Source organism: Mus caroli, chromosome 4 (assembly GCF_900094665.2).
Source record: "Mus caroli chromosome 4, CAROLI_EIJ_v1.1, whole genome shotgun sequence".
Classification (NCBI taxonomy): Eukaryota; Metazoa; Chordata; class Mammalia; order Rodentia; family Muridae; genus Mus; species Mus caroli.
Genome location: NC_034573.1, coordinates 52,758,501 through 52,784,956, shown reverse-complemented (window position 1 = coordinate 52,784,956; position 26,456 = coordinate 52,758,501). Strand labels below are relative to the sequence as shown.

Here is a 26,456-nt window from a genome sequence, read left to right as displayed (position 1 = left end):
CTGGAACTCACTTTGTAGACCAGGCTGGCCTTGAACTCAGAAATCCGCCTGCCTCTGCCTCCCGAGTGCTGGGATTAAAGGTGTGCGCCACCACGCCCGGCTATGTTCTTAAGCTATACCTGTTCTGATTTGTTTTCTTGTCAAACAGGGTTACTTTATAATTTTTGGTAGGAACCATAAGACTCTATTAACAAACAATAACCAGTATTTTTTCAAGTTCCTGTGTATTTTTGAAACACACATTATACAATCTTTTGCTCAACATATATCTGTAACTAACTTTGGAATCAAAGAAAGGGAAAGCCATGTAATAGAGATGTCTGTATTTTATACAGATTAAACCCACTATTTGACTCGATAATGTATTGTGGACATCTTTTCACACTAGTGCGTGGATCTTTCTGGTCTTTTTATGACTGCTCAGTCACACTGTGGCTTATGTTTCTCTGTCTCCTCTTGGGCCTCTTGTAGCCCAGGCTGGCATCAATGTAGCCTAGGCTGGCATCAGTGGGTTTTTTTTGCCTTCACCTCCTTGGTGCTCGGATAACAGATGGGCAACCACATCTAGCACCCAATTCTCTTTTGATAAACATTTGAGTTGTTTCTGATGTTTCAATATTAGAGACAGAATTGTGTACTCATTCATATTTATTTGTATGTCTTAAGTCTTTTATCTGAAATAAAATTTAAAAGTCCCCAAAAGGATGTTTGGAAAGTGGGCTTAGATCAAAATGGTGAACCCCATCATCTAAGTCAACACAATCAGTGGAATTTCAAGAAGGAGACTGAGTCTCCTCGAGCCATGGTTGCAGCCAGGAGGCAAGAGCAGGAGATGAGAACAGAGAACCATCTACTCACTAGACCCATGCTGTGTTGAAGACAGTCTCGATCTGCAGCCCAGGCTGGCCTTGAACTTCCAACTGCCCTACCCTCAGCCCCAATGCTGGGCTTACAAGGATTTATTAAGCCAGTATTTTATTAAATACTTTTGAGTTTTTGTCAGAAAAGGTACACATGACATTTTTGAAGGTTAGAAGTCTCTGGAGATGCTGACCTTGTGCTCTGAAGCCTGCTGCTTTGGCTGGATATATATAAGTGTGTGTGTGTATGTATGTGTGTGTGTGTATACATATACATATGCATATGGATACACATACGCATATACCTATACCTATCTTAAGGTTATAGAATAGAAACTTGAAATCACTCTAATGCTTTCTGATCTATCCACTTCTTTGCAAGAGACCTTTCTTTCCCCCTTGAGAGTTGAATGTAATGTGAATGTACAAAGGTGAGCACTTTCTTGTTGCTTTGTTTTAAGAATGTCAAGGGTTCTGTAATATTTTATTTACTAACCAGCTAACAACAGTTGCTACAACGGCACTGCCACCCACTGAGGAGTTAAGGATCTGAAGATACATAGTAACAAGTTCCAGAGCACCTTAGCTTGTAGATGAACCCTAAGATGTATTATTTCATTCACAAGGAACTCTGTACATAAGCCATCCCCTAATCTGTCTCTTCTCTCTGTATGCACGTTTGAAAACTTCATTAAATCCAGGCACACCGGTCTCCTATGCTTCTGAACAGCCTTAATTTTATATAATTACATTTGAGGGAGCCGGTTTTCTCTTTTCCCAGATGAATGGCCTCTGTTAACATGGCATGTTTCTTTCTGAGATCCTAATGCGGGGATGGAAGTCAGAGCTCCTCACTGTTGTTTCCTTGCCTCTCATTGCAGAGATCAGCTGTGGCAGCCCCCCTGAAGTTCAGAACGCCATCTTGGTCGGGAATCACAGCTCCAGACAGGGGAGCGTGGCTCACTATGACTGTCAGGAGGGCTTTGAGACTTCAGGAGGAAAGATCACTTCTGTTTGCACAGAGAAAGGCGCCTGGAGTGAAATCACTTATGCATGCACAGGTACAGACTCCTTTCTGCTGGCCTCCTGTGACCTGGGAGCAACACCAGAGGGGTCATGGAGTAATGGCTGCCTCTGGGTCAGCTCACCTCTGCCATTTACTCGGGTAGACATTTGGCTTCAGATCTATCAGCTTCATCTTGGCGATTTAGAAGGTGGATTAGGAAAATACAATAAGAAGGAATTTTACACATCCATCTTTTGAAACACCATAATTCATTGTGTGTGTGTGTTTGTGTGTTTTGCCTTCTCTCCTTAGCCAGCTGAGAACATATATTCTATGAACCATTTTCTTGCAGGAGTATACCCTTAACACATTTTGATATGACATCTTTTCACACAAGAGATGATAAAATTCAAGGAGTTAAGTCTTATCTAATTGCATTATACCGGTTTTTTTTTCATTATGCAGTCCGTTGGTATTGTGCACATCTACACCATGGTAGAACCAGTCTCCAGAACGTCTTATCTTCTAAAACTGGAACCCATCATTCCTTCCTCCCCACAGACGTTGGCACCCTGCCATTGCGCTTTCTATCTCCCAGGAATGAGACTACTGTAGGCGCTCCATGGATGCAGGATCAGATGATAGTTGAGATTTTTTTTTCAAAGCTTGGCTTATTTCACTTAGCATAATAATCTTAAGGCTCACCAACAATATAGGATATGCCATTTTCCTCACTTTTTAGAAGTGAAAAATATTCTATTGTATGTGTGTATACATGCATACATACATACATGCAACCCTATCTTTTTTTTTTTTTTTTTTTTTTTTTTTGGTTTTTCAAGACAGGGCTTCTCTGTATAGCCCTGGCTGTCCTGGAACTCACTTTGCAGACCAGGCTAGCCTCAAACTCAGAAATCTGTCTGCCTCTGCCTCCCGAGTGCTGGGATTAAAGGTGTGTGCCACCACACCCGGCTGCAACACTATCTTTTAAATTATATTTTCTTTTTCCTTTGTGCTGTGTGTGTGTGTGTGTGCGTGTTTATGCAGGTGATTTCTCCATGTGTGTGCAGGTGCACATGGAGACCAGAAGACAGTCTCAGTGTTGTTCCTAGGGGCCTATCCACTGTTTGTTTGTTTGTGTTTTGAGACAGGATCTCTCACTGGCCCAGAGCTCACCAATTAGATTAATCTAGCTGGCCAGTGGACCCCAAGGATCTGTCTGTATCTGCCTTCTCAGTACTAAGACTATACAAGTAGGCCACCATGACCTACCTTTTTATGGAGGTTCTGGGTATCGAACTCGGGACCTCACACTTGTGTGACAAGCACCTATGGTCTGAACCATCTCCCCATCCCCAAGAGAGAATTTGATGACATCCATCCTGCCCATCTTTCCGTCCCACAGATAGATATTCAGTGTGCTCTGTGTGTGAAGCACTACATTTTTGGAATTTACAGTGTGGTAGGAGAACCAGATCTCTCCTGAGCAAGTGCACAGTCATATGTCCTCGTAATGTTTTGTAAATAAATTCAAAGCATTAGAGACTGCTGAAGCCTGTGGGGAAGGAACCCTGGGAGGAGATAGACAATGCTTACATTCAGCTATCGCCATCATACTTGCAAAAGATGTAGGCTGCAGAGTCAGGAGGAAACAGAAGGCAAGAATCCAGAGATGGAGGCTACCTTGTCTCCCTGGCCAAGCAGAGAAGCAAGGACAAGCCAGTACCATCTACCACTTTCTCTGAGGCCAAGCTCATGAGACTGATGGCCTCTCTGGCAGCACCTCCAGGACTTATCTGAAGGATGTAAGACAGCTTTCTCCCAGAACCTTTCCCCCAAGAAACAGCTTGGTGAGAGAGCTTCTTACAGCCGTGGTCCCTTTGCCATGTGTACGCTGCTCAAGGTCCTCTGCTGCCACCATTCAGAATCCAGTGGGGGCACAAGGATTAGTCACTACATGAAAAACCAGGGGATCTGCATGGGGCACAGTAAGCTATTAATTAGCTGATCCTTGTACAGCACTTTGAAGAACAAACATGTTATGTAACCGCTAATTATAATTACTGTCCTCAGCCCTCCACCTTTTACTAAGTCTGTGGCTCCAGCTGCAGCTGTTTCCATGGGCTTATGCAAGCTTTGATTTCGGGAGAGAAAAAAGGCATTCTCCCTGGGAGCTAGGCTCTTTCTGTGAGGAGGCTTGTGTGCCCTCCGTCAGGATTGGCAGCTAAATTCGATTTTCACAGATAAAGGGAGCGATTTACATGCTGATGAAGTCATGCATCTCTGGAGAGGTGGGCTGGAGAGGCTTCTGGAAGTGGAGCAAGAGGTGCTGGTTGTCATGGTTCTTGCCTAGCTGGCCCCCCTTCCTTTTCCCCGTTTTTCATGAGTCTTACGACATCCCGACTCCCACCCCCGAGTGTCTTGTATTTATTTTACTGTGTCTCATGGTTCACTTCTTCCCCTATCATCATCTTTCCTTGTATTCCCTCCGTCTTCCCCTCTGTCTGTATGTCTGTGTTTAATTCCAAACTGGGGAGAATGGATTACCTGGACACAGATTGTTTCGAATTATTTTAAAATACTTTTGAGGCCCTGTGCCTCTGAGTTAGTGGCTCAGATCTGTCATGTTTTTAATGGAGTGCGAACTCTAACAAGGTGGTAGGAGTTTTTCTTTTCTTTTTTTTTTCCCCTCTACGGCCAGTTTGAACTAGAAACTCCAGACAGCTGGGAATTAGGTAACTACTTTCGTGTCTGGAAAAACCCGACGTGGAAGCTTCACATTAATGACTCAGTTTTACTTCAAGATCAAAGAGGCTGATTTGTTCCTGATAAGGCTGTCCCTGCTTCCATTCTGTACAGGTCATTTACCTTTTATGTTTTGAGCCTGGGTTAATAATTACAAGGTTAACACTCCACACTCCATCACTCTGTGCTCTTAAGAGAGCAACAACTCCGTTGAAACACTGACTGTTCATCTCTCAGGAGCCTTTCTGCATCCCAGAATCTGCCCTGGGTCCTGCTGCAAATGCTACCACACTCCTGTTCCCCTCTGTCCCTTCTTGGTTATCAGCCCTTCTCACCAGCTTAGCAAGTGCTCACTTGCAGCTAGGAAAGAAGGGCTGGCTGGGATAAATGGGCACAAAACTACATTAGCCACACTACTGGGCTGAGTCTGAATATGTTCGTAACATTTGGACGACTGACATTATTGCTGTGTTCCTGCACACCACCTTGCACACCCAGGGTTCTCTTGGGGCCCTAATGCTTGATCTCATTCCATCCTCAAAACCTGTAAGACAAGTATTTTCAGTTCATAGCTGAGTGATCTGAGACTCATGGAGGTTAAGCAATTCCCTTAGGGTCATTCTGTAACCAGTACTTGATGGAGTTCTGATTTGAACCCAAGCCTGGAAGCCCTGGAATCCCACACATCCCTCTTCATGCTCGCCCAAGCTTGAACTATTTGCATACCACCCTGATGATCTTTGACATAACTAAAGAATTATTTGCATAGCTTGTTTCTTAAGATAACATATATGTAATTATATGAACACATATATACATATATATTTACACATTTTATACACACAGGCATATTTAGATAGAATTTTGCTACATTGCTCAGGCTAGTCTCAAATTCCTGTTCTTAAGAGAGCTCCCTGCCCTAACCCAAACAGCTAAATCTATAGACGACATATATCACTATACCTGAGAAACAATTTAAGTTTGTAGTTTTAATATACCAATCAAGGATTCCTTGTAATATGTGGTATATCATGACTCTGATGAAGTAGATGTATTTTTCCTAATGTGCACAAAAATTAATACCCAGTGAACATATAAACATTTATTCATGTGCCATAAAAATCACCATAAAGTGTGTGACTTACTTTAGTAGTTAGGCATGCTGCTTTTACCCACTTTACATAGCTTTACCTTAGGACTTCACACAAAGAAAGGAGGCATCGGGCTGTTTATAGCCAAGCACACATCTATTCAGTGATGTGTCCCTGTGTCTTGTTGCCGCAGTCATCAAAGTGTGCCTGCTTTGCAGTCTGTTTGGGAATGGCATCAGAGCTTGGCTGTGCGCTCTGTCATAAGATCATCGGGTCTCTTTTGGAATCAGGAAATGTTTAGACTGGAGATAATATTGAACTTACCCACCTGAATTTATTCTTTCACTGTTTTCAAAAAAACAAAGAAGGGCCCCAAACTAAACCAGGAGAGTAAACTAGACTGGTCCCTGACCCCGTACAGTGGGTCTCCTGAGAGGGCTATTTGGACACTCTGTGTCCTTCCCTTCCTTTGCTGTCTCAGCCTATCATGGAAAGGAGGTAGGCATCACTTCCCTTCCCCTACGAGTGACTGTCTAACTGCTAAACCCGTGTTCTGTCTTAACCCGACTCTGCTAACCCTTCTGAACTTTAGTGTTGCTGATCACCCATTCGTTCATTTAACCCATCAGTCAGATACGAAAACACTTTATGAGTGTCTTTGTCTGAGGAGGCATTTGCTAAGTTTAGAGAGATAAGGACACCTTTTGCTATGACAAAGTTTCACTCTGAGGAGTACACATTAAATAACTAATTAAAAGTACAGTGAATTCCTCGCAGAGAAATACTAGATGTTAATAGAATAGCAAAATCCATATATATATATACATATACATATACATATATATATATATATATATATATATATATATATATCATATAAACATATACTATATTTATACAAGCACCCCTCCACCCCTGCCTCTGGGATAAAGTAAAGCTGAGTATGTTATTATCCCAAACCTAGTACAGGTTCAATAGGACCTTGTAGGGCTCTTCTTTGTGTCAAATTGGAGATGCCTATATGTCCCACAGCTAGACAGACCCAAGGCCTGCTCTCCCTACTTCTACCCAATGTCAAACCCCAAGTCTAATCTTGACTGGACGTCCATTTCATCAAGGAAAAAGGATAGAGGGTGGGAGAGAGGGAGGTCGCCTTTGCTAGGGTGGAGTGAGGGAGGTTGACGTTGCCTCTTGGCCTTAATGACATGCTGTGTCCTCCCTGGATGGAGTGAGGAAGCTGGAGAGTTGAGAGAGGCCACACTCCTTCGTACCCTTATCTTCCTTCACTTCCTGGGCCTACTTCCTCTTAGTGACTCACCTTCCTTCCCCTGCATTGCCCTTGTCTGAGGGTCTCCTTGGATATCCGCGTTCTTGGGGCTCTACCACTGAGCCCCTCTCCGTGAGCTACTTGGATATCTTCCTCTCACCCGCCCATGTCTTCTGTTTCCATGCACAGACCCATGGCTTTTAGGGCTCTTTTTCCATTGGACAGTAAGCAGATAACTCATATCTAACATGTCCTCAATGCAGTTCATTGCTCTGGCGCTTCTTGTGTTTCTTAGGAGAACAGTGGAGGGCCATTCATTCAGACTCTTAGGCTCAAAGGCTGGCAGTCAGCCTGGACTCCTCTCTGTTCCTCCTCCCTCACTTCCCAGTCACCTCCTTCAGAGTTGTTTCTTGTTTTATAATACAGCACCCCGCTTTCATCCTGTTGCCTCTTGACCACTTTAGTGCAGATGCTCCTAACAGTTGGGGTCTGACACATCTCATTGCGAGTCTGGACTCTGTCCCTCATGCCGCCTGACTCTTGCAGGTTACTTCACATCCAAGCCTTGGGACTATAAAATGGACATGGCTCTGTCCAGCCATAAGGTTATTTTGAAGGGTAAAGTCCTGTACATACTCTCTGGTCCATAGTTATAACTTAATAAGTGTTCATTCTTATTGTTTTTATTATTGCTTCTTATGGCTACTGGGCAAATGAGATCAGGCCTGTGAAGAGCAGTCTGAGCCTGACATATAGTTGTCGTGGAGGAAATAGCATTAGATTCTATTTTATGACCTCCGGTTCTTCTGTACCCTGGTGCTTCCTTTCAGATGGAAAACTGTCCCCCTCATTACCCTGCAGCTTGCCTCTGCTCGGAGGAGGGGTGTCTGTCCTCTGTCTAGCAGGCAAGCCCTTCCCCGGGTGCAGCCTGTGCTTCCTCTGCAGCCTGCTTCTGTACCTAGCTGACATTTCTCCCTCACTCCTCTTCCCCGCCTCGCAGGCCTTGATGTTCAGACTCGCTGTTCTCTCTGCCCTCTACTCTACAGCCACTTATGCCCCAAGGCAGTGTCCACTATGAAACTCAGTTTCCCAGGTCCTCCAGGCCTTCCTACTTTGTGCCCTTCTGTATTTGTGTGGAGCCTGCGATGATGCTATTGAGCTCTCTGTTGCCTGCGGCAGTGACTGCTCCTTCTATTAGGCAAAGTGCTCCTTGAAGGAAGAACTGATGGTCTAATCATCTTCACAGTCCAGTGTTTGGCACAGGTGGATGCTTGCCATCCGGTAACAATTCTGTAAATCATGGGCAGTAAATGGAAGAGGACAGCAGTCCGAAAAAGACTTTCGTATGTTTTTTTTCTTTGTTCCTTGTTTTCAATTTTTATGGCATTTGTCTACTTGGTTGTGTGTATGTGTAGGCACATGTATGCCACTGTGCACATGTAGAGGTCAGAATCCAATTTATGAAAGTATGTTTCCTCCTCAGGGTTTTGGGGATCGAACTCAGGTCGTTGTCTTGCTGGCCAGTGCCTTTATCCACTGAACTATTTTGTCAGTCCCTATGTGTTTTTCAATTACTGGCATAGTTAGAATTAGCGTACATTTTGCCAAGTGTTGTATTTTCAAAGGGCAGCATTAATGCAGGCATTTGACACCTGGAATTTTTGTAAAAAAAAAAAAGTCTTTTCAATCTGTTTGTAGAACTTGATGGGGGAAGACATCAGCCAGCTTGAGTAGGCTTCTCTTTGGGATGGAATATCTGGCATCGCTATAATCAGATCTGGGTCCCATCTGTGCAGAACATGGCACAGGCTACAGGCAGATGGCATCTTTGAGATGTCATTTACAGTTGTCATAGTGAACGAGCAGAAAGGAAGAACAAGAAAGGAAACCCTTTTCTAATCTCCACTTGGATGACACAGGCACCCCGAATAGGAAGGCTGTTTGCTTTATTGGCAATTGAGGGAGAAGATGAAGGGGGAGATACCTCTGCTTCCTCTGCACCAGCTGCTGAGTTACCATCAGAAGGCTGATTGAGGGAGCAGGGATGTTAAAAGTCCTGGACTTTAATGGGCAGCCACAGATGTGGCCAGTTATACTTGAAGTTTATCCAGTGATGGACTGACTGGAATCAACATCACCCTTGCTAACCAAGGAGACGAAAGAACAAGGCCATTACTTTGTTTGTTTATTTGTTTGTTTGTCTGGGGTTTGTTTGTTTTTGCTTTTTCCTGCTGACAACTGTATTCTTTTTTTTTTTAAAACCACTTTATTACGTTCTGAAGAGGAATATTGATGTAGAAACCTATGAATTTTTTTAGGCTTCATAGCTGATGCTCTGATGTCTCTGTAGAAATTTGTGTTTTCTTCTCAGCCTCAATTTATTTTCCGTTACTAATATATGACTTGGATTTACTCAAAAAACAAGTGTGGTGCGATGCAGGCATAGGACCATTTCAGTGGTCCAGGTGAACCCAAAGTTGACCTTGGTTCTGTACAAGAGAATTATGTTAACCTACGGGTGTTTCCGGCCCAGGTTCCTTGTTCCTCGTGGTGGCTAAATCTGTTCTTAGCCAATAAGAGGAGTATCACTGGAGTATCATTTCCTGAGGTAAAGAATTATTGAGTTATCATTCTCATTTCTCCACCCTCCCCCTGTGTGTGTGTGTGTGTGTGTGTGTGTGTGTAAGCCAGAGGTCAACCTTGGGTATTGTTCCACAGGAGCCATCTGTTTTGTTTTTTAACTTTAAAAAGTTTTATTATTTTCAATGATGTGTCTGTGTGGGTGTGTGCAGTGACTACAGGTGCCTGTGTCAAATCCCCTGGAACTGATCTTATAGGTGGTTGTGAACTGTTTGATGTGGGTGTGGGTGCTGGGAACCAAACTTGGGCTTTTGAAATGAGATCTCTCACTACTCTGATCTCACCCACTAGATGGGACAGGCTATCCATCAGTCTCCACCTTCCTAGTGTAAGCATATAATGCTAAGCCCAGTTCTGGGCCTCGCTCCAGCATCCCGGAGTAGATTCCAGTGGTATCTAGTGGCCCATCAAGCTGATTACAGTAAATAAATAAGTGAACAGGAAACAAATGAACATCGGGTTTGAGGCTCAGACACAACTCCTTGTGCCTGTGTGGTAAGCCTCTTCTCACTTATCTTGATGGCGTTCTTGAGTTAGTTTTTCCCCAAACAGAACCAGAAGTGCGTATTATTACATTAGTGGGGAGTAAAGACTCAGGAAGCAGGATTGGGGACCAACAGGACTAACTTAGGGAAAGAAAGAACGGGTATGAGGATGCTACAACATCCTGGACTCTGGGGGGGGGGTGTGCGGGGCGCTGCAGCATCCGGGTCTCCCTGGGTAGAGGGCACTGCAGCATCCTGGTCTCCCTGAGCAGGGGGTGTGTGGCAGCCTCTGGATCTCCCCTGGGTATGGGGCACTGCTCCACTGCGGATACAACTTTCTGAAAGGCTGTGGAAACTCAGTCACTTATGACAGTGCCTCCAGGGACAGAAAGGGCAATAGCTGGTTCACTAGTGCCGATCCCCAGGGGATTTAACTCCTCTCCCCTTCCAAGCTGCCTGTGCTGGAGTGCGTGAGCCAAAGCAAGGAAACCCCAGAGCAGGAGGCAAGAAACAGTCACGTTGCCAAAGTGTATGCAGGGCTGGCATACATTAGACTTAAGAACCTGGGAAGTGTCTGGCTCCGCAGGAAAGCTCAAATGGGGTCATGGAATATTCTTTTTTTTTTTTAAAGATTTATTTATTATTATATGTAGGTACATTGTAACTGTCTTCAGACACTCCAGAAGAGAGCACCAGATCCCATTACAGATGGTTGTGAGCCACCATGTGGTTACTGGGAATTGAACTCAGGACCTCAGGCAGAGCAGTCAGTGCTCTTAACCGCTGAGCCATCTCTCCAGCCCATGGAATATTCTTTTTGGGTGGAATGGCAATTCTTGTCTCCAGGAATGATAGAGCAATGCCTAACTTAAAATGGTTTTTTTTTGTTGTTGTTATTTTTTCCCTCCTTTTTGATGTTATGGTAAAAGAAAGTTGCTTTATTATCCTTTAATCATCTGTTCCTAGTGTACAGAAATGCATATTTACCTTATGTCCTGCATCATTCCCGAACTCCTTTCCTAGCCTTCATAGGTTGGTGGGTTTGTTTGTTTGTTTTTTAGGGTTTGAATTCTTTAGGGGTGTCTGCATCTAAGATCATGTCATTTGCAAATAGAAATAGCTATAGTTATCTGTCAGAAATGTGATTTTAAGAAGTGAGTTCCAGGACAGCCAGGGCTATACAGAGAAACCCTGTCTCGAAAAACCAAAAAAAAAAAAAAAAGTGAAAAGGTAGGCTTCCCCCATGCCATGCTGAACAACTTTAAGTAGTTGGATAGCAGCGCCCCTTGGAAACTATGTTACTTAAGGGAGTCGAGTGTTTTCCCACACTGCCAGATTCATCACTGAAGTGCAGGGTTTTTAGAACCAGCACAAGTGAGAGAAATCTGGCTTCTCACCAGATCAGGATCCCATGGCTTCTGCTAGAGGAGACCGAGGGTGACCAGGAACTCTGTGGAGAACTTACTTCTTCACCCCAAGCTTCATGGTAACACATGCCACTTCCCCCTTGGGATTCAGCAGTCACCTGAGTGAATGCCTACCACCCAAGCTGAGATGAGCAAGGAGCAGTATCTCTCCCCTGTATGCTTTAAGGAAGCTTCCAGTCAGAGCTCATTTCTGGGCCTCGCTGCAGCCTCCGAGTGGAACAGCAGTGGCATCCAGTGGCTCATCAGGCTAATCACAGTTGGAGCCCTTCCCCACCCGCAGGCAGGAATCTTTTCCTTTTTTGCCTGGTCAGGCAATGGGCCAGGCTCATTCATGATGAACCATCTGGGATTGCTTGAATTGCTCAATTCAGCATCTTAACCAGCGCGTGACTGGTGAGCAGCCGAGATACCAGCTGGACAGAGGCGCCGAGTCCACCAGGAGCTCCCCTAAGCCCATGGTTGAGGTTCATGTGTCAATTCTTTTATTTATCTATTTTTCTATTCTAGAAATAATGATAGAAATTCATGATGTGTCGGTGTTTAATGATACCTGTGTGAGATGGCAAATAAGTCCAGAGAGAGTGAATGCCAGGATCGTGTACTTGGTAAGTAAAGGGAGGTGCTTGACCTTGCAGATGCAGAAATGGAAATGTGAGCCAAAAGAACTTGCCTATAGGCGCTTCACTTCCCCTCCCCCATTTTCCCTCCTCCTTCCCCACCACCCACCATCTCCTTCCTTTCCTTCTGCTGGCTCCTCTTCCTTCCTTCAGTCACACAAAGTGAAACCATATTTGTTTGCAAATGTATAGTAACAAGCTACAGATAGTGTAACTCATGAAACAGCACACAGTTAATTACTTGGTATAAGCTGGTGTAGGCTCTCGCTTGAATATGCAAGTCTAGGTGAACTCCGTTCCTTGGCACATCTTCTTAAACAGAGATTCTTGAAAGCACACATCAGCGTTTCAGTTAGAGCCAACACAAAGGCCAAGACAAGGTTAGAAGATGCTCTCAACCTCCATTCATTTAGAAAAGAATTGTTTTCGCTAGCAGGCCGTGAACACTGTTATCACGCAGGTGACCATGGTGGAGGGCAAACCAATGATGCTTCTCTAACTAGGAAAACACCAACTAAACCACACTGTTTAGTGCTGCTGTCTTCCAGCCATACGGTTTCAATGAGAACTATGAAGGTTCTTAGTCAGTCTAATTGTTTTCTGGCTCTATTGCCCTGTTTAAAGAAATGGGTGGGATTTTTGAGCTATACGCATTTTTCACATCTAGCATGTATGCCATCTGACCAGGTATGATTGCGGGACTGGCATTTCTGTTTGCCATTCTCTTTATTGCTCGTTTCCAAGCACTTGTGCTTTCCTGCCCCAGAGAAGGCTGGACGCACGTGCTGATTTGGCAGGAGAACTTCCTTTTATTGTTGATCTTTTGTGGTCAGAAGAGCCATGAATTCTCACTTCTGTCTCAGCTTATGTTCCTGGGCTAGGCCTGGTCCTCAGGTACCTGATGGCAGAGCAGGCCCTCTCTCCTCCGTGGTTATTCACCTCCGTGGTTACATAGTATCCAAGATGGGACCCTCAGAGAAACAGCGCTCAGCGCTCAGCACCGTGAAGCCTCCGTTGTTCTGACTGGAGTCATGGTGGATTCTCTTGTCTTTCCTCTTCTAAAGATACACGTTGAAAGACAGCAGCCAGATGCTGCGGAATCAGTTTATGAGGAGACAGTCAATGTGACCACAGACCGCAGGACCCCAGAAGTGTGCCTGCACCTCCAACAAGGAACCAATTACACTATAAGCATTTCTGCAGCCCCTCCCAGGCGCTCTGTGCCCGCCATCCTTGGCTTCCAGACCCCTGGTAGGTAAAGGGAAAGAGGCATTTCCTCCTGGGGAATCCTGAGCACAGATGTGGAGAACCAAGAGGGGAGGGGACTTCTGTCGGTGTGGGCAGAGGAATGAAGCTATCCGTGGGTAGAGCCAGAGCAGGCGTAATAGGAAAAATTCTTATTCTGTTGAGGTCCAGCTGAATGGCGCTGGCAACGGTTTCTCAGCTGAGTTCTTGGGGACAAGTGGTGGTAGCAGAAGGGACATTAGATGATGATGTCTTCCAGGTCTACAAGAGAGTAGAGGATCTCACAGCTTATATTTGCTAAGAAGCCCAACAGGCCTTTCTTTCCTTTGCTTGAGAAAGAGGAGGAACAGAGAAGCTGAAGGGTTGGTTTCTTATTTACTATGATGGTCTGGCTGCTCAATCGGTTAACAGTGGTTACGTGGGAGCAGGAGGCAGCCGGAGGGTGCAGAGGGGTCCATATTGGTTGAATGGGGGAGTGGACCCAGAGGAGCATTAAGAAGTAGGAGCAGGAGCCAGATGTGGTGATGCATGCCTTTAATCCTCGCACTCTGTAGTCAAGTAGGTTTCTGTGAGTTCAAGGGCAGCCTCATCTATAAAGAAAGTTCCAGGCCAGTCAGGGCTGCTTAGTGAAACCCTGTCTAAAAGAAAAAAAAAAAGAAAGAGGAATAGGGGCTGGGATGATGGCTCAGCTCAGTTAGTAAAGTGCTGGGCACGTAGCATAAAGACCTGAGTTTGGATGCCTAGCACCTGTGTTCAAAGCCCTGAATAGTCATGTATCTGAAATCTCAGCACTGGTAGACAGGAGGATGCCTGGGGCTTGCTGGCCAGCCAGTGAGTTCCAGGCTCAGTGAGAGACCTTTTGTTAAACATAAATAATTCAGGACACCAGAGTTGACCTCTGGCTCATCTGCACACACATGCACCCTAGACACACGCAACCACACACACATATAAACACATGCATGTACAAAAACAGGCTTGTATGCGAAAAGTAGGGATAGATCACTGCATATAATTTATGGGATTTAAAAAATACTCCACAATCAGAGTGAGTTGTGTGAACCTCATGCAGCAAGCACTTTGCCAACTATGCTGCCTCCACAGCTCGCATGGGTTCTGTTTTGCAGAGACTTCAGGACCAGAGAGTCAGCTCGGTAGACACTACTTACTCTGCTTGCAGAGGGTCCGTCCACAGTACCCACGTGGCAGCTCACAACACTGTAACCCCAGTTCTGGGGAAGCCCATGTCCTTTTGTGACCTCTACGGTCACTGTCATACACGTGCATGCACACCCATACACACTAAAGACAAAAACAAAAAAATTTAAAAGAGGATTTATATTTAATAATACTTTAAAGGTAAACTTTGAGTGGCAGTGGTGACGTTTATTATTTGTAACTAGTTGTTTGATGCTCCATTAAGAAAAGCCACCTCAGGGGACTGGAGAGATGGCTCAGCAGTTAAGAGCACTGACTGTTCTTCCAGAGGTCCTGAGTTCAATTCCCAGCAACCACATGGTGGCTCACAACCATCTGTAATGGGATCTGATGCCCTTTTCTGGTGTGTCTGAAGACAGCTATTGTGTACTCATATACATAAAATAAATAAATAAATCTTAAAAAAAAAAGAAAGAAAGAGAAGAGGAAAGAAAAGAAAAGAAAAGAAACAAAAAGAAAAGAAAAGAAAAAAAGAAAAGAAAAAAGAAGCCGGGCAGTGGTGGCACACGCCTTTAATCCCAGCACTTGGGAGGCAGAGGCAGGCGGATTTCTGAGTTCGAGGCCAGCCTGGTCTACAAAGTGAGTTCCAGGACAGCCAGGGCTATACAGAGAAACCCTGTCTCGAAAAACTGAAAAAAAAAAAAAAGAAAAAGAAAAAGAAAAAGAAAAGCTATCTTAGATATTGCTGTCACCATGCAGGAGATGACAACCTACCATCAGACAGAAATAATAAGACAGTTTTCCTACTGAGTAGTATAAGGCCACTATGACGTTAGGCCTCTTAGGACTTTTTAATGAATAAAACTTATTTTACTTTAGATATATAATGTGAGGCGGAAAAAAATAAGAAATTGCTCTGTAACTAAGGAAACTGTAGTGGATGACCTCCTGTGGACTTCCAGGGATAAGCCCGCCTCTTGAAGAGGTCATTAAAGGCCTTCAAACACATCTGCTGCTGAGTCAGAAAGACAGTGTTCTTACATGTATCTGACTACCTCTCAAGTGCCTGTTCCACCAGGAAAAAAATGTGATCTTTGGAATCAGACAGCCTGGATATGTGTCTTGGCTCTGAGAGAGCCGTGGTGTGGAAGGTGCAGGAAAGGACGTTGGATTTAAGGAAAATTTATGTTCAAGATACAATGAAGGCAGCAGTCTGCATTAAGGTCTTGTAAGCCTCTGAATCAAATTTGTCTTTGAAGAATTTTTTATGAGTGGGTTCGTGTTCATTGATGCTGTTTATTAATATTTTCCAGATTTTGGAGTTTGGGATCCAAACTAAAATGAGGCTAATGCATAAGGAGCATGAGGCATAACTGAGGCTGGGTGTCATGTCTGCACCTCTCTGTTGTGTTGGCAGTTTAAATGGAAACAGGTTACGTTTGCAAGTTAGCCTAGTGAGGACTGGGGTTTATATGGAGTCACACTGGCTGAAAGCAGAATATGTTCGACCTTGGCTCCAGTCAGACCATACACTATACAGACATTTTACACACACACACACACACACACACACACACACACACACACACACACAGAGTTGTGACTGCTCTGGGAAAGTCTGCATCATTCTGGAATGCAGATTTGCTCATAGAATCATTAAGTTTCGCCCTTTTAGGAAGTTGGTTTGTTGACACCTTTTGTCAGTTTCTTCCATGACTTTTGTCAGCCCATGTTTTCTAGAATTTCTTTAATGTGTATGGGGGTTAAGGGTGGAGTGCCTGCCTGCTTGTCATGTGTGTGTGTGTGTGTGTGTGTGTGAGGGCTGAAGGCTGATCCTGACCGTTCCTCTATGTCCCATCTTTCTGTTGTGTTTGAGACTGAGCACTAGGTAGCCCTAGGAACTCATTACATAGACAAGGCTGGCCTTAAACTGGCTGAGACCCTCCTGCTGGGATGAAGGCAGGTACTGCTCCCCTTAACCACCAACCCCGGGTGTCTGTTTATTCTCTTTTCCAGAGAATGATCTCTTGCTTTCTAAACTGTATTTTCCTTTTTCTTCCTAGTTAAATCCATTTAATTTTTATTATTTCCTTTCCACACTTTTCTTGAGTTGATTTTATTGATACATTTGTAAATGGGTGTGTGTGTATGTGTGTGTGTGTGTGTGTTTGAGACATGGTCTAATGTAGCCCAGGCTATCTTCAGACTTACTATGTAGCTGATGCTAGCCTTGAACTGATCCTCCTGCCTCCACCTCACTAGTGATGGGATCGTAGATGTGTCACCATACCCAGAACACTTTACAGTTTTGTAACTGTGTGAAAAATTCAACACATTCTCACATTTTTCTGTGTAATAATAGAAGTCCTGGAGGCTTCCCTCTCCCTTGCAGATTTAAGTTTTGACAGAGTTTCAGAGATGCTGTCAATTTCTCTCTTCTTCTTTGCTCTTAAGGTGTGACTTAATTGCTATGCTGATTTTCTTTGGGCTTAAATAGTTATTTTAAAATGTGCTAATACATGTTCTCTTTGTTCTCCCTTTCGTCAATTGTACAATTGCTGTGCTGATTTCCCCGTTTAAGAATTAATTAGAACTGTATCACATCACCCAATTAGCGTGATAGATATGCAGGTATACATACATGTCTTAGTTAGGGTTTTACTACTGTGAAGAGACATCAAGACCTTGGCAACTCTTCTAAAGGAGAATACTTATCTGGGACTTGCTTACAGCTCAGAGGTTTAGTCCATTATCATCATGGCCGCACACAGGCAGACATGGTGCTGGAGAGGATGCTGAGTTCTACATTCAGGTCTCCAGGAAGCAGCAGGTAGAGAGAGTGAGCCACTGAGCCTGGCTTGGACTTCTGAAACCTCAAAGCATTTGTTCCCTTCCCCCTCCTCCCTTCTCCCTCCTCCCTTCCCCCTCCTCCCTTCTCCCTCCTCCCTTCCCCCTCCTCCCTTCCCCCTCCTCTCTTCACCCTTCTTCCTTCACCCTCCTCCCTTCACCAGAGTCACAATTCCTTCCACAAGGCCACACCTCCAATAATACCACTCCCTAAGAGTCTCTGGGGGCCATTTTCATTTAAACCACCACAATTCATGCATGCATAATTAAATTAGTATATGTAGTCACCCGTTTTCTTATGACACTTCATCCATAGTTTGTTTGGGGTTTATTTGTTTCTCATCTCCTGTTTCTTCCTCTAATCACCTTGCTCCACCTCCAGCCTTAAAAGAAAGGTTTATCTGCTTTTATTTTGTACGTTGGATCCTCTGGAGTTGGAGTTACAGAAGGCTGTGCGGCATCTGATGTAGATCCCTTAGAAGAGCGGCAAGGACTCTTAGCAGCTGGATTATCTGTTCAGCCTTTTCTTTTTAATAATTACACTTTAATGTTAATTACTTCTGGTCTTATTCCGTTTTAACATACTTTGAGGACTTATTGGCACCTTGTGGACTTTACTGCTTGGTCGGGCTGTCTTCAGTGCAGCAGATGCTCAGATGAGAGTGGTCTCTGTCTCACTGCACGTTATTAGATCAGGAGAGACTTGAGTTGTGTAGCTGTCCATTTTTCTCCTTTTCTTCTGTCGAGGCTAATTGGTTTCTCCTGCATGATTTGATGCTAGGGTTTCCAATATTCCTGACACATGGATGGATTCTCTCACTAACAGCAAATGGCTCCCTCTGTCTGCCCCACGTCATTTGCCTTACTTTATCTTCTTGGGTGCAGTACTGACTTCCTCAATTTCTTTGTGCTTTTGTGTTGGCACAACACACTGTTGTTAGCTATCCTCACAAGCTGACTGGATGAGGCTGCCGTCACAGCTCTGGAAGTCAGAACACATAGAAACTTCCTGGGGAAAGGCTGGTATTTGAGTGGATAAGCAAACAGGCTTCCATTACTGCTTCCTGGGTGATTGATTCCTTTCCAGCATTTTCTTTCTTTCTTTTTTTTATGCCACATTCCTGTGTCTTTCTTTTTATTGGTTCCACAGATTTCTGTTTTCAGGGAGTCAGACAATAGAGATCTTGGTTTTCTTCTACAGTTGCCCGAATCTTTAGAAGAACCTATTTGGGTGTGTGCCTCTCTGATTACCGGCTCACTGTGTTGGCTTCTGAGGAGGGAAGGCCGAGCTGTCCACCCATGTATTTCTTACGCTCCTTCCCTTAAGCTGTTGACCTGGTCGGCCTGGCGCTTTAGTTTTGTTTCCTGATGCTTGTAGCAATGTTTTCTGCAACCATTTAACCTGAGGTGTGTGGGTTTTAGTCAGTGCAGTGTTAACTGCCAGTCTTTCTAAGCTCGCTTCTCTGTTTCTCCTTACATTTCTGCTCCCTGTCTAGAAGACGGTTTCTATCTTTTCTCACTGTGGAAATGGGGTCCTTTCTGAGCCCACAATTATCTGAGAGTGTTTTTTGTTGCCTTCCCTGTGAGTAAAGGTTTGAGTGGAGATTAAACCTCGAATGTAAGAATTCTGTAAACATATCGCATTGTCTTTGGGATTTAATGCCTTAATGGAAGGTAAGGGGGAGGAGGCACTGGACAGTCAACCTTGGGTCTCTCACAAGCTAGGCTTAGGCTCCAGCATCCAGCCACGCTGCAAGCTCCCCTGCCCCATTTCTAATCCTATAAAGCAAGCTGATTTTCAGTGTGGATACCAAAAGAGCTCCCTTCAGCAATGGAGCTATGGCTTTAGTCATCTGTTCATACACACGGTGTTGTCTGATGACATCGTCAGTGTCTGACCTGGTTGCAGGTCAACAGTGAAGGGACCCTCTCATGAAGCTTCCGTGTGTGGGATGGAAGCACTGTGCACTTGATCAGTCTTCCTAGGGCCCTGGGGGATTTTGATCTGTCCACATGTTAGGAATGATTTCCTTCATCAAATCTCCATCCTGCGCGGATTGTTACTTCTTCCATCCCACCCTCACTCTTTTCCCCCAATACACCTAGGTGGAACCAACTCCCTGCTCTCTCTCATGTCCTTTACCCTCTGCCTTCTGTGAATGTGTTCCATGCCTACTGTAAATGTGTGTGTGTGTGTCTGTGTGTGTGTATCTGTGTGTGTCTCTGTATGTGTGTGTCTGTGCATGTGGAAGCGTGTATATGCGCGAGTGCATGTCTATAATGTACTGTAAGTTCTGTTGTGGACTTTCTTCTGCTCTTTGTGTGGGGAATCTCATTTTGTGTATTTTTACCTGGTCTACAGAGTAAGTTCCAGGACAGCCAGGGATACACAGAAAAACCCTGTCTCGAAAAACCAAGAAAAAAAAAAAGAAGAAGAAGAAATTATTATTGAAAGTAACAAACTTTGAACTGCTTAATCTTATTATCATATTGCTTTTTTAAAAAAACACAGCAACACAAAACCCCTGGTCCCTGTATACACGCCTCCCTCTCCTTCCCTTAGTGTGAAAGGATTATGTCATAGGCTTCTAGATGACTTAGCCTGGGAAACAGAGCTCTGAGCTAGACTGTCTAGACTGGTGCTTCCTCATAAGGTGGATGTCATACCCTCTGGCCTCACTCTTCATTGGAATATTCATGTGTTTACCTCTGACCTCCCAGGGAAGGACTCACCATGGTTGTGTGGACCGGCCTTCTTTGAGAAGTAACTGTGGGGAAGCCCACCTCCCCTTAGTTTCTGAGAACCTTGTTCTGTTGACTTGTGAAGCTGTTGGCCTTGGGCCAGCTCTGCTGTGCCTGGCTTCCTGGTGGCTCGGCAGGCTACTGAAGCAGCCCAGTCAAGCTGTCCTGTCAACCCAGGGATTTGTTGCATGGAGCTCTCTGGTCCTGAGCTCTTCACTTAGACTGTCTTCCTTGTTGCTGATCTCCAGAGTGCTAAGGAATGACTATGGGTGCTAGCAATAGGGGCTGATACACCTTTTGTCTTGGCTGCCTCTCAGAATTGCCAAGTCACACCACCCAGAGTGTGCCTGATCTCAGGTGATCTCCAAAGCTCAGCAAGGCTGGGCCTGGCTAGTACTTAGATGGGTGGATGACCTTTGAAACACACCCCACAGATGTCCACACACCATTTAGAGGTGCTGTCTGTGGGGTTCTGACGTGCAGTTAGATTTGGGGACTGACTGTGCCTCCGCAGGGATGTTCATTACAGACTTGTCTTCTCATGCCTGGCTTCCTCCACAGCTCAAGTTCTCTAGTCCTCCCTTTGAATTTGGAGTCGGTGTTCCCTTGCTTGGAAGGCAGGCTGGATAGCTGCTCTGAGCCTCCCCACAGCCTGGTCGCTTTTACAGTGTGCTAAGTAGATGTCCTCATGTGTCTGCCTTGTGTATGGCAACCAACCTTTCCTTCCAACCCAGATGCAAATTTTGACCCATTTCTAGTTATTCTCAGTCACTTCTGTCAGGAGTGGGTGCAGGAAGTAGAAGCCAGACGCCTTCGTTCCCAGCACTGCCTTCCTCTGTACTCAGTCTGTGATGGCTATACCACACAAAAGTTGTCTCCAGTGGGAACTTGCAGACAGCAGCTCTGCTTGTCTTCTGTCTCGGTACGGTCATAGACATTATGTGCTGTTTCTTCTGTACATTTCATACATGGATATATTTGCCGTTCCTCAAAATCCTCTTGCTGCCACTCCCCACCCCCGCCCCCCATATCCTTGTGAAAACTTTAAACACTGTGAAGATAAAGGAGAAATGACAGGCCTTCGAATTCTTAGCGATGTATTTTCACATTTTCCCGTTATACTCAGGGATATTGTTTCTCAGCTAATTGCCTTTGCTGCATACGTTAGCAATATTGAAAATGCTTTGGGCAATCCTGATTTTTACTGGAATAATTTTCCATTATCATGAATACTTAGGTGACACCGATTTGTATGGGAGACTTACATATTAAACATGATTGTAAAACAGAGACTCCCTGACAGAGGTTTGAACTTTTGTTTGGGGCTTTGGATGTAGCTCAGAGGGGAGAGTGGTTGGGACTTGTAAATTTGTTGAGTTCCATCACCAACATCATAGAAAGAAAAACAAGGGCTGGAGAGATGGCTCAGCAATTAAGAGCACCGACTGCTCTTCAGAGGGTCCTGAGTTCAAATCCCAGCAACCACATGGTGGCTCACAACCATCCTGAATGAGATCTGACTTCCTCTTCTGGCATGTCTGAAGACAGCTACGATGTACTTACACAAAATAAATAAATAAATAAATAAATCTTTAAAAGAAAGAAAGAGAGAGAGAGAGAGAGAGAGAGAGAGAGAGAGAGAGAGGGAGAAAGAAAAACAAACAAACCACCTTTTTTCATTGGTAGAAAAGATAAAAGTTTATTTGTTAGGACATTTGCTTTTCCTTAGAAATTGCTTTGTTACCCCAGACTGGAGGGGGCGGGGTTCTTTAATTCATCCTGTTGAACTTATTCTTTTGACAGCATTTAAAAAAATAAAGGACTGAAGGAATGTTCCCCCAACAGGGGGATGACTTTTTCCATACAGTGGCCGGAACAAGCCTGCCTCCCGGTTGTTAATTACCTTAGCTGAGCTCTAAGCAGCTGGAGGAACTCTTGTCTGCTCTGAGAGCAGCAGACGGTCTCTCCAGCCTTACCATCCATTTTCCAGTCATTTTCTGTTGGAAAGCACCCGCCCTGAGGCCCTAACCCATGGAGTTTTATGTACCACTTCCCTCATTCTCAAGGTGTCTGTCCACAGATACGCTTCAGGTCATTTTATTATGGCCCATCTAAGTCACGCTGACTGTCTACAAAGGTCACAGCTTTATGGCAACATTTCCATATCTCACTCAGTTCTCCCATCTGCCCATGATGTAAGAAAGTCAGCTGGATATGTTGATTTCACAAATGAGAAAAGTCGGGTTTAGAAGACACCCTTCTGAACCTTATTGGCCAAGTTTATACAACTCGGGAGTTTTTCTGGGTGTAGTGGCGTATGTTCATAATTCCAGGACCCAAGAGGCTGAGGAAGGAGGATTATGAGTGAAAGGCTAGCCCGGGTTACATAGCAAGTTGAAGGAGGCCTGGGCTACCAAGCGAAATCCTGTCTCAGAAATCAAAACCAGTGCTGGAGAGACTCCGTGGTTAGGAGCTTTGCGGCTCTTGCAGACTTTGGGTTTGAATCCTGGCACTCACTCACTCAGCTGGCAGCTCACAACCATGTGTAACTCTAGTTTCCACAGATCTGATGCTCTTGTCTGGCCTCCAAGGGCAGCAGGCAGGCATATGGTACATAGACAACGCACTCATAAAATGAAAATAAAGAAGTCTTAAAAAACAAAACCCCAAACAAATGAAAAACTGTAGTTCAGTTGGTAAAGAGCTTACTGAGTAAACATGAGGGTGCGGTCCATCCCTGTAACTACGGAAACCTACCAGGAGCAAGGGTGCCTTGGAAAACTCCCAGGATCGATAGTGGTGCACACCTGTAATCCTAGCACTGGGGAGGCAGAGACAGGAGGATCCTGGGTGCTTGCTGCCCAAATAGTCTAGCAGAATCAGTGGACTCCAGATTCAGTGAGAGACCCTGCCTCAAAGAATAAGGTGGAGAGCAATTGAGAACAGAGAGAGAGAGAGAGAGAGAGAGAGAGAGAGAGAGAGAGAGAGAGGAGAAAGTTCTTTTGAAGCACTGATTTTATGGATCTGATAGGATAGACGGGTGGGGTGAGGAACAGTGCAATGAATTAATAATAAGCCTGAGTATGTAGAGAGAGAGAGAGAGAGAAAAAAAAAAACACAAANGGGAGAGAGAAAGAGAGAGAGAGAGAGAGAGGCACACATACAAACACGTGCATATACAGACACACACACAGACGCACATGCACATACACCCATGGACACACATAGATGCTCACACATAGACACACGCGTACACATGTGCATACACAGACACACAGACACACATGCACACACACATGCTTGTACACTCAGGGACACACACACTTTTAGACAAAAACAAACTGTAGAGCGAGTGCTTGAACTTAAGTGTGTGAAACCAAGTCTAAGCGTGTGCTCTTTGTGTTAAACACCCTGTCGGCCTTTGACAATGTCCCAGCTGCCCTTACAGTCAACCACGAGCTATCTGCTTGGTGATGCGACCTTTTTATATGTTCTCTTGTCTTCTAGAAGATGATCTCTTAGAAGATGATGGACTTTTCAATATCTCAGTATTTAATGAAACTTGTTTGACGTTGAGCAGGCACTCTAGGCAAGTTGGATCAGAACAAATGTACCAAGTAAGATGACCCCTTATTCTTATCTCTTATAGAATTAGTTATTCAAAACACACGAGTGAGTCATCCCTTCTCTGGGCATGCCTTATTCGCTCCTTCAGCTTCTTTCTTGCTCTTAACCCCTGAATGAAATCTTATTAAATACATCTTTTTCGTGACCTGTGACTCTGCTTCGCAGAGCATGCACCCATGCCCTTGGGTGTGTCCTAGCAGCAAGCCTATGTTAAAATATCTTTAGTAAACTCCCAGCTCGACAATATATGCAGTCTATCTGCAATGGAAGATCCAGAATATGTAAAGACTCCTAATAGGGCGACTGTCTGCACTGTTGGTGACTGCTCTTTCTAGGAATGGGTGCCTGCTACACTGTTGCAAGGAGAAACTAAGCTGATGAAGGGTCTGTGAACTTGATGACTTCTATCGTTTTCTTGCCTACAGTTGCACACTTACATGTTACGACATTTATCTTAGTTTGCCTTCAGATGCACACACTGGGTGGACATTTCTAAGAAGCTCATTTAGCTTTAGTTTCCTTCCCTACCCAAACTCAAATCAAAAGCAAATTTAAGAAGGAACCTGGATTTACTTTGGTGTCATTTTTAGTGCCTAGAAACTCAGGCTGAGGCGCGTGGCAGGTCCGGCGGGCAAGAGGAGGTGGCGGTAGCCCGAGCCCGGCCCAGCCTCATCTGCCCGCGACTTGACCCCTGTCCCAGCCTGACCTGGAGTGCCATGGAGAGCCACTCCTTTGAGGCTCGAATGGAAGTAGATGCTGATGGAAATGGTGCTAAGATATTTGCATATGCCTTTGACAAAAACTGAGGAAGGGGCTCAGGCAGGCTTCTGCACGAGCTGCTATGGGACTGGAACAGGGGAGGTGTGGCTCCCGGGTTTCAGGTGGTACATCTCAATGCTGTGAGTATGGACAATCACTTGGACAACCTGCAGCTGGTACCATGGGGCTGTCGACCCAAAGCTGAAGAGACCTCCAGCAAACAAAGCTTATACTGGCTTGCAATCCAGCAGCTTCCCACAGACCCTATAGAAGAACAATTCCCTGTCTTGAATGTGACCCAGTACTATAATGCCAATGGGGATGTGGTGGAAGAGGAAGAAAATTCCTGTACCTACTATGAGTGTCATTCTCCTCCTTGTCTGGTGATTGAAAAGCAGCTTCGAGAGTTCAACATCTGTGGGGGTTGCCTGGTGGCTCGATACTGTGGCTCTCAGTGCCAGCAGGACTGGCCTGGCCACAAGAAACACTGTCGGGAGAGGAAGTGTCCCTTCCAGCACGAGCTTGAGCCAGAACGATGATGATGACAGGCTGAAGAGATGCCACTGCTGCAGGTTCAAAGTTTCCAGCTCGTCATGAGCACAGCGGAAGACAGACTGCCAGTTGAACCCAGAGGTGCCCAAGAAGCCAGCAGTGGATCCTGAGCAGCTGTCATGTGACCTCACAGCAACAAGCAGTCCGTGGGGGGACAGTGTCCCTCCAGTTTCCACCTCCAGCAGAGACAACGGGGAGGCTCCCTAGGACCTTTCTCATTATTTACATGTTAATATGTTTGTAAACTCATGTACAGTTTTTTTTGGAGGGGGGAGGGTTAGCACTTCAAATAGAATTATTTGTTGTAGACCTCAAAAAAAAAAAGGAGAGAGAGAGAGAGAAACTCAGGTTGAGTGTGATAAAGTGAAAATCAGTTATTTATTCCATAAACATTTAGCAAAAGAATATCATATATTATGACCCAAGAGTTTCAAGTCAAGCAAATACCAATTTACAAATAAACAGCAACTTTAATGAGATACTAAGAATCTTTGACAAAAATGTAAAAATAATGGGATGGGTGTGTGTGTGCACGCTCGCGTGCAGTCGCACATTTACTTCTAAGTATAATTTTTTAAATACTTACCTTTACCTTAATGTGCATGCTTTGTCTGCATGTTCGTATGTGCACCTTGTATGTATGTGCCTTATGTTCATGGAGGCCAGGAGTAGAGTGTGGCGTTCCAGATGGTTGTGAGTTACCGTATCCATGCTGGGAATCGAACCCAGGTCCTCTGCAAGAGCCAGTGCTCTTAACTGCTGAGCCACCTCTCCACTTCTCCCCAACAAGGTGTAATTTTTAAGAAGCAAACCCCATATCGATCGTATCATAGAAAACGTGTAGGGATTAGCTGAAGTGGGGGTGAAGAGGGGAGGTGTGGGCGTGTCGTTGGAACAGTGGCTGATGGAAAGGCAAAGAGGAGCAGGGAGGTAAAGAGGAAGTGAAAATCCTGATCAGGGCTGGACGGTGAGAAAGAGCCCTAGAAAAGAGACACATTCAAGGACCCAAATGGTTTATTCTATGATTAAAATGTTTTTTCAAATTAGTACTGAAGGAGTTCTGTTAAAGCTAGCCAAACACTTGGTTAAGAAAACCAATGATTCTTGGGGCTGGGAAGATGGTTCAGTTAGTAATGTACTTGCCACCCTAAGTGTGAGGCACTGAGTTTGGACCCCATCCCCACCTAAAGAGCCAGGTACCGTGCTGTGTGCCAAGTCAAGAGGATTCCTTTGGCTGCTGACTAGCCAGGCTAGCTGAATCTGTGAGCTCAGGGTTCAGTGAGAAGACATCCAGCCTCAGGCATCTATATACACATACAAACCCTAAAATGACTGAAGAGTTAAATGGAAAAAATAAACTGAACTTTTAATATGTTAAGGAGCCATTT

The 26,456-nt window shown here is 44.8% G+C and overlaps 1 protein-coding gene and 1 pseudogene across 2 annotated transcripts in view; both read left to right on the top strand.

The window, feature by feature from the left end:
* The window catches only part of Susd1 (sushi domain containing 1), a 124,754-nt gene that overhangs the window by 46,216 nt on the left and 52,082 nt on the right, over window positions 1-26,456 (top strand). For both annotated transcript variants that reach the window (XM_021160589.2, XM_029476668.1), the window contains exons 6-9: window positions 1,742-1,921; window positions 12,029-12,126; window positions 13,203-13,389; window positions 23,638-23,747. In XM_021160589.2, the coding sequence (XP_021016248.1) occupies window positions 1,742-1,921; window positions 12,029-12,126; window positions 13,203-13,389; window positions 23,638-23,747 (575 nt within the window). The remainder of the gene's footprint in view (window positions 1-1,741; window positions 1,922-12,028; window positions 12,127-13,202; window positions 13,390-23,637; window positions 23,748-26,456) is intronic.
* Window positions 24,474-25,055, top strand: LOC110292917 (annotated as a pseudogene).